The sequence below is a fragment of the Theropithecus gelada genome, chromosome 3 (genome assembly GCF_003255815.1).
Source record: "Theropithecus gelada isolate Dixy chromosome 3, Tgel_1.0, whole genome shotgun sequence".
NCBI classification, from domain to species: domain Eukaryota; kingdom Metazoa; phylum Chordata; class Mammalia; order Primates; family Cercopithecidae; genus Theropithecus; species Theropithecus gelada.
In genome coordinates this window covers 166,663,726-166,671,787 of record NC_037670.1, presented here as the reverse complement: position 1 = coordinate 166,671,787, position 8,062 = coordinate 166,663,726, and the positions used below count along the sequence as shown (strand labels likewise).

At 47.9% G+C, this 8,062-nt stretch overlaps 1 protein-coding gene across 1 annotated transcript; it reads left to right on the top strand.

Annotated features, from left to right (window-relative positions):
* LOC112621413 (putative DBH-like monooxygenase protein 2) lies at positions 1 to 7,712 on the top strand. Its single transcript, XM_025380837.1, has 13 exons — positions 1 to 288; positions 931 to 1,077; positions 1,613 to 1,774; positions 2,020 to 2,103; positions 2,943 to 3,110; positions 3,302 to 3,404; positions 3,597 to 3,763; positions 4,114 to 4,205; positions 4,485 to 4,581; positions 4,715 to 4,774; positions 6,226 to 6,356; positions 7,158 to 7,272; positions 7,563 to 7,712. Exons 1-13 carry the CDS (start codon positions 1 to 3, stop codon positions 7,710 to 7,712), a joined length of 1,764 nt encoding a protein of 587 aa, XP_025236622.1.
* The last annotated feature ends 350 nt before the right edge of the window (positions 7,713 to 8,062 follow it).

Below are 8,062 nucleotides of genomic sequence, written 5' to 3'. Positions count from 1 at the left end.
ATGGCCCATGACCTTCTCTTCAGGCTTTTTCCGCTTTTGGCCCTGGCAGCCCCCTTACAAAGCAACCGCCCTGGCCCCACATCTCGCCTGCGCTATTCCAGGTTCCTAGATCCTTCCAATGTCATTTTCCTGCGTTGGGACTTTGACCTTGAGGCTGAAATCATCAGTTTTGAGCTCCAGGTCCGGACAGCTGGCTGGGTGGGCTTAGGTGTCACAAATCGCTACACCAATGTGGGAAGTGATCTGGTTGTTGGAGGAGTCTTGCCCAATGGCAATGTCTATTTCTCGGTAAGTCTGAGGGCGACTTGCTTCCAAGGATGAGGGTCTTTGTTGGGTTGAGGTTGGTTTCCTGTCCAGAAACAATCCACATTCCCCAAGGATATCTAAACACACTCCCAGAATGCCAGCTGAACGCTGGTTGTCTCCCTCCAGAAATAATCCACTGTAGAGTTTGAAATCTAGGTCTTCTATACCGCATGTCTCTAAGACTGCTGAGAGAATGAAACCATTAAATTGCGAGATACTTTTGCACTCCTTACGTGCTGATAGCCCACTAAATGCAGGTCACTGGGGAAAATTCAAAGATGTTTGAGAAAGAGTTACATGAAGAGCCACATGAGAGAAAATGAATGTCATGCATACTTCAGATAATATGTGAGCCTTCAAGTATTAGGGATGCAGGAATATCAGACTTTATGGAGATGAGATTTGAAATGGGAGAAGTAAAGCAAGGTCAGGTGATGAAACTCCATTATCCATAAAAGGGTGCTCTGCCATGTTCTTCAGCCCATGCTCTGCCCAAGGAGAAAACTACATAATAGAGAACACCTGGGTTCTGCTACTCTAGTATCCTAGGTGAGCTGAAGGGACAGCTACTGCTCCAAAGTATGAGTTCCTAGTTCTTACTTCTTGACCTTCACTGGACCCAAGGATCAGCACTTGGTAAACGGAGACACTCTGAAGGAGGATGGGAGCCAGGATGCTGAGCTGCTGGGGCTGACAGAAGATGCTGTCTACACCACCATGCGCTTTTCCAGGCCCTTCCGCTCCTGTGACCCGCATGACCTGGATATTACGGTAAAATAGCGAGCAGAGAAAAGCATTTAATCACAAGCAGGTTTTCCTTCTGGAGAGGTAGTTGCCCCCAGTCAGGCAGCTAGTCATCATTCCCAGGACTTCTATTCCTCTCAGCCTTCTCAGGTCATATTCCAATTGTGCCACCTGTTGAAATCCACAAGCCTTCCACAGGGTGGCCTCCTACTGATTCACCTCCTGCCCACCCACCCCAGGGTTCTCCTCTTGAAGAATTCTAACCAGTTTCATTGACCTTTAGAGCGTCAGGATTTAAGAGTTTAATTCAGTCCTTTCATTTTACAGATGTGGACACAGGCTTAGAGAGGGCATGCGAGAGGGAATGTGACTTGCTCAAGATCACCAGCAAGTGAGCCTCAGAGGCAGAAATAGAACCTTACCAGTTCTCACCCCTAGTGTGAAGCTCCTTCCATTCCACCATGTAGATATGAGCAAGTACCTTGTGTAGGTCCTTGGGTGCAGGGATATGCAGAGTGCTGCTCGGAGGTGGCAGCACCTCAATGTTCACGGCATCCCGCAGAGTGACACTGTGAGGGTGCTGGCCGCCTACGGTCTGGATGACACTCTGAAGCTGGATCAGGAGCGTACTTTTGTCAAGTCCATCTTTCTGCTACAAGTTGTCCACCCTGATGATCTGGATGTCCCCAAGGACACCATCATCCATGACTTGGAGATCACTGATGTAAGATGCCTCGGTCCCACCCAGCAGCCTCCAGCTCCCTTCTCCTTTCCCCGCTCAACCCAGATTCCGCCTCTAGCACTCAGTATTCAGTACATCCCTTGGGTGGAGATTACTCTGACTCTTCTCTGTCCCCTAAGGACTGCCAGTCTGACCCTAACATGAAACTCCTTCCCTGGCCTGGCCCTTACCCTATTTCTTTGGAGCCTCACTGTCATCTGGCTCAGCTTCTGTGCACCCTTCCACAGTTCCTCATTCCAGAGGATGACACCACGTATGCCTGCACCTTTCTTCCTCTCCCCATTGTTAGCGAGAAACATCACATTTACAAGGTATGGTGGACCAGATGGGGGGCATTGTCAAGGCAGGGAAGGGTGCTGGAGTGGAGCAGGGGGTGTGGTCAACCCCGGATGATGAAGTCTGGAAAATTTCTTGGAGGAAGCAAGAGGGAAGTAGTTGCAAGAACAGGGGGACAGGCGGGGCTTGGTGAAGGCCGTGGCTACATCATTTCCTGAGCCCAGAACTGTAACTCCCAGCGCTGTTTTATTTAAGCCCCACAATGCAACAGACATGTTGATGAAGGTTACGAATTAATAATTGTTTGCAAAGAACAAACTATGAGCCTCAACCTGGCCCCAGAATTGTGCTTTCTTAGCCCAAGAGGAGGTAAAGGCAGGGAGAGGATGTGGCCAGGGGCTGTCAGGAGGTTAGTGAAGTCTGGCTAGAATGAACTCAAACTAGGTAACCCAATTTCATATTTGAGTGATTTCAATTTTGATCAAATAAATAAAGGTATGATCTCACAATCGTAAGTGACAAATGTGGAGACTTTTTTTCTTTAGGCAGATAATTTGAGAAGGCATGGCTACATGTTCAGATACAGTGAACTGAGGAGGTTACTAAGGGAAGGCAGAAGTCTTGGAATGTCCCTGGCTAGATTTCATATGTCTGCTCTCCAGAAGAGGCTTAAAGGAGGAGGGAGTTGAGAGAAGAGTCAAACTGAGTGGGTGGGAAAATGATAGCTTGGGGAACAAAACCAGAGAAAAAGGGAGAGAGACAAACAGAGAGAAGAGGGAAATGGGTATAGTTTTATTTGACAAAAAGGAAGGAAGATAATATGGATTTGATGTAGGTGGTCTTGATCATGCTCTGCTCTCCTTTTTCCACCCAGTTTGAGCCTAAGTTGGTCTACCACAATGAGACAATGGTGCATCACATCCTGGTGTATGCCTGTGGCAATGCTAGCGTTCTCCCCACAGGCATCAGCGACTGCTATGGGGCCGATCCTGCCTTCTCCCTCTGCTCACAGGTCATCGTGGGCTGGGCTGTCGGGGGCACTGTGAGTCCTGTGATGGGGGAAACACATGGCTAAGCAGGTGCATGTGGTTGGGTAATGAGATCACTGGGCTGGTGGAAGACTAGGGGATAGGGGAAGTCTGGGATGACAATTAGAAAACAAGGGCAGGAGCCCCGAGTCCCTACACCTGGTTCCCAGTCCTTCTTGCTGCCAAATGTCCCTTCTTCCAACAGAGCTACCAGTTTCCAGATGATGTGGGTGTCTCTATTGGGACTCCCTTGGACCCTCAGTGGATCCGACTGGAGATTCATTACAGCAATTTTAACAACCTGCCTGGTGAGCACCCAGAGGATTTAAGGAAGGGAGGCTGGTGGGGCTGGCTGGTTCTTTCGGTATTGGGAGCGCACTGTGGGATGCGTGCCGACTCTGTGTGGTCACAGCCCCACTCCAGCTTTCCTGGGCCTCTTTCTGTCCGCATTGTGACCCGCTCTCCTGCCTCCTGTGATTGACTTTTCCTCTCCGCACCAGGTGTGTATGATTCCTCGGGGATTCGCGTGTACTACACTTCTCAGCTGCGCAAATATGACATGGGCGTCCTCCAGCTGGGCTTCTTCACATTTCCCATCCACTTCATCCCCCCGGGCGCTGAGTCCTTCCTGTCCTACGGGCTGTGTAGGACCGAGAAGTTTGAGGAGGTGGAGCTGGGAGGCGCACCCTTCCTGAGGAGGCAACACGCTCTCCTCGCCCCCCATCCCAGATCTGGTCTGATCCACAAGCCCACACAGCCTGAGCCCCAGACTTGGAGAATAATTACAGCCTGGTGCTCAGGAAATTCACTAACATGACTTTTGCAAGGAAGGGAAGGAGTCGGGGCTTTGAGAACAAGGGGAGTGGGGAAGGAAGAAGGGCCAGAAAGGTTTAATAAGAATTACATTGGCAAATGTCAGTCATCAGAGGAAGGTGTCAAATATCAAGGGAGGAAAATCAAGCAGCAGGTCAAGAACAGAGTCCTTAACAAATCAGGTGCACCTCTTCCCTGTTACAGATGAATGGAGCCCCCGTGCCTGACATACAGGTGTATGGCTACCTGCTGCACACCCACTTGGCTGGACAGGCTCTGCAAGCCGTGCAATACAGGTGAGGAAGGACCTTGAAGCTTTCCCTTCTGTAGTTGGGAATGAATTTTAAGAACAGTGATATATTCTGTAGCATACAGTTATGCCCGGTTGAGAATAAGGAAGAGCTAGAACTATCTTTAGAGTAGAAATAACTGGAATAAGACTGTGGAAGAAGTTTTTTGTTTATTTTTGTGGATAATATACTCACAGAATGACCCCACCCACGTGCTACATCTTTATTGGCAGATCCCTATCTATTTCATCTTCTCTTTTTTACTGAATTCTCGCCTTCCTCTAGGAATGGAACACAACTTCGAACAATCTGTAAAGACGATTCCTACGACTTCAATCTGCAGGAGACTCGAGATTTGCCCTCTCGAGTGGAGATCAAGCCGGTGAGAGTCTGAGGGAGGCCAGAAGAGTTGGGGGCAGCAGCATCATATGTCATTACTGCCAGCCAAGAAAGTTCTCAAGCTGTACCAGTCCCTCTGTGTCTTACTCTCAGCCTTCATGTTTCACTCTGAACAGGGAGATGAATTGCTGGTAGAATGTCACTACCAGACACTGGACCGTGACTTCATGACATTTGTAAGTGACCTCTCTCCCCACCATGGTCACCATGGACCATAACCCCAGTGGAGAGCCCACTCATAGCTTTCGCTATCCAGTGACCCCTGTGATTTCACTGAAGCCCCTTCCTTCCTCCAATGACATCACATATCCACACAGGGCTTTTCATGTTCTCACACCCCATGCATCTAAGATAGGAACAGGGATTTCTCACATTCTCTGCCAATAACCCACCAAGATCATGGAAATATGGTATGCTATAGCTACTAAGAGCAGAGATGCTGGGGCCTCACTGCCTGGGTTTGAATGTCAGCACAATCATTTAGTACATTTTTAGACAAGTTATTTGACTTCTTTGTATCTCAGTTTCCCAATTTGCATAAGATTAATACTACTTTCTACCTCATAAAGATTGTTGTGAGAGTTGGTTGACACACGCAAAACACCTAGATCATTGCCTGACTTGTAGTAGATGATCAGTTAAAGTTGGCTATTGTTCCTATGATCACAAGAAAATCCCCCGTTTTGTGCATCAGGAGTGGTTCAGTGCTTGTGGGGTTCAAAAGGTGTTGCAGGCTACTGAGGAAAAAAATACTGCCCTACAAATGATTATAATATAAGGTAGTAAGTGATATATACCATGAAAGAAGAATGGGAATAGTCCACTGGGGAAATTCACAGGAAAGAATCACGAGATCCTACCACAGTGAACTGAACATGTGACGTAGGTGAATGAGTCCTGTTTTAGGCACATAGAGAAGGGGAATTCCGGAGAAGGAAAAAACTGAGAAAGCCATATATAAGGAAAGCATGGGGTGCACATGAAGAAGTTTGGCTGGAAGTTAAAAATTGGGAAAAGATATCTGAAGGAATGGAATGAGGATGAGGGTGATAAACTTGGAAACAGTCCTTGAAGCAGGGATGATCCTGACCTTCCTATATCTCCAGGACAGCAGGGCTAACTCTGTAAATATTTGCCAGGTAAGTAAATGGAATGAATGAATAGGTTGGAATTTCTTAGATAGAATCAAATAATTGGTTTAGTGATGACTGACTATTGTTTAATGGACTACTGGAAGCCACTGGAGGTTTCGGAATAGGCAAATGGCAGGATGCAAGCTCAATTATAAACAACTTGTCTGGCAGCTCTACAGAGGTCAGATTGCAATTAGAACAGATGAGTAACTGACACTAGTGGAGAGGCAGATGATCTAGCCCAAACCAGGATAGTGGCAGTGAAGCTGAGGACAGGGCAGATATATGGAATGGTTTTTTGGAAATAATATCAATAATTGTCCACCAATGAAAACAGAGCAGCAAATAGGGGAGTGAGCTGGCTCTACCTTAAGGGAAAAGGAGAATGGCATCACTGGTAAGATAACCACTTCAACTATTTTCTGTTTGCTTTGTCCTCCTCTCTCTGCATGCCTTTGTATCTCTGTCTCTCTGTCTTTGTCTATTTCCTCCAGGGAGGCCCCAGCACCATTAATGAGATGTGCCTCATCTTCCTCTTCTACTATCCCCGAAATAACATCTCCAGCTGCATGGGGTACCCTGACATTATCTACGTGGCCCACGAGCTGGGGGAGGAGGCATCAGAGTGAGTCATCCTGAAATATAAGACCTCATGTGTGGGGGAGGGACCTTGGGGAGGACTGGGGGAGGAAGAAAAGAAGCCCTACCCACTACCTCTTAAGTTGGTGGGCCAGGATTCCTTCGGGGGCTGCCTGACCAGCTCCTGCCCACCTCACTCCTATTCCCATCAGGATCTAACTCTGAAAGCTCTGGCACAAGACAGGAATTTTTGTGGGACTTCTTTTCCCATATCAGCAAGGTCATTCAGAGGAACCAATAAATCTGAACCCTAAAAGTGAGATCCTTTATTTACAAATTCTTTGTCTGCCTTTTTTCGCATACACTACTTGACTCAGCCAAAGACTGTGTTTACTTTCAAGTCATGACCTTTCATTACTTTGGGGTAAGGATCCCCTCTGAGGTTCTCATGAGAACTATGAAATGTTTTTGCATGAAAAAAATGTACATCTATACAAATACATCCTATTTCACATAAAATTTCAGGGCAATGAAATTGCTTCCAAGAAGGAGGCAATAAAGTGTCTTCAGAGAACCTGTCTCACTCCATGCCCTCCAGAGGAAGAACCACTTCCTAAAGAGTCAGAAGATCCGCTTTTTCATGTTTTAAAATTCTCATCTCTGAGTTCTGATATTTCTCTTGTCAAACTCCTTATAATTTTCTCTTTGGATTGCGAGACATTACTTATGGCTTTTGCTGACATGGAATTGATTCTAACAAAAATGAGGGTACATGTTTTGCCGAAGCTCTAAGTCAACCCTAAACTATGGTCTGTTCCCCCTGTCCTGATCCCACCACCCGCGGCAGCTCCATGGAGGGAATCATGGCCATGAACAATGTCGAGTGGACCCCGGAGAGCATTAAGAAAGCTGAGAAAGCCTGCAAGGAGGCCCAGCAGACAGTGATAATAAAGACCATTGATGTGAGTGTCCCAGGAGAGACCACCCTCTAGAGTTAGAGATGGAGGGGTGGGGGGTGGTGCCGGGTGGAAGCAGGAAAAGAGAAGAATGAGGGACATGAATGGCAATGGTAGGAACACTGGGTCAGGGAACAGGGTGCTGAGAAAGCAGAAGGGTGAGTTGTTGCTGTCCTGGGTTGCAGATGTGGTCAGAGCCTCATGGTTAGCCTGTGAGCGCTGTGAGGACTGGGGATGATCTCAGGAAAGAAAAGGGAGATCTTTACCTTTAGCTTGTTTTTTCCCCTCTCTTGCAGGAGGTGGTGGAAAACACAACAGGCTGGATTCCAGACATCATCCCTACTCCCCGGGGGCCCTGCTTGGAGTCCTTGGGAGGCAAAGTGGAGGCCCAGGACAAGACCCCTGCAGGCTTCAGGCCCTCTCAAGCTCTAGCAGGGCCACCCTGAGCCATCTCCCCCTGGCGGCCATCCTGCTGGTACAGCGCACACTCTCCTGGCTCCTGGCTATGCCGCAGACTGGAGTCTGATGCTGTCTCTTCATGTACATACCCACGACGCTCTCTCCTCAGTCCTCCCTTATTATCAAACACAGAAACTCCTCCCTGCATTGCCCCCCCCCGCCGCAAATCCCTCATCTGTGTTCCTTCTCATGACCCAGGTCTTGACACTGCAGGCCTGGGCACTGCACATATTCCATAAATATTCTTCTGTGACAAACTATGCAAATCATCCTCTAAAGCATTAGAATCACTGGTGGGGCCACATATTTTCTGGCAGAATCTTGTTCCAAGCGTGGG

Coding starts and splice junctions, on each gene's coding strand:
- LOC112621413 (XM_025380837.1), top strand. CDS start 1: ATGGCCCATGACCTTCTCTTCAGGCTTTTTCCGCTTTTGGCCCTGGCA. Junction 3,111..3,301: donor GCTGGGCTGTCGGGGGCACT/GTGAGTCCTGTG, acceptor TTCTTCCAACAG/AGCTACCAGTTTCCAGATGA. Junction 3,764..4,113: donor GGACCGAGAAGTTTGAGGAG/GTGGAGCTGGGA, acceptor TCCCTGTTACAG/ATGAATGGAGCCCCCGTGCC.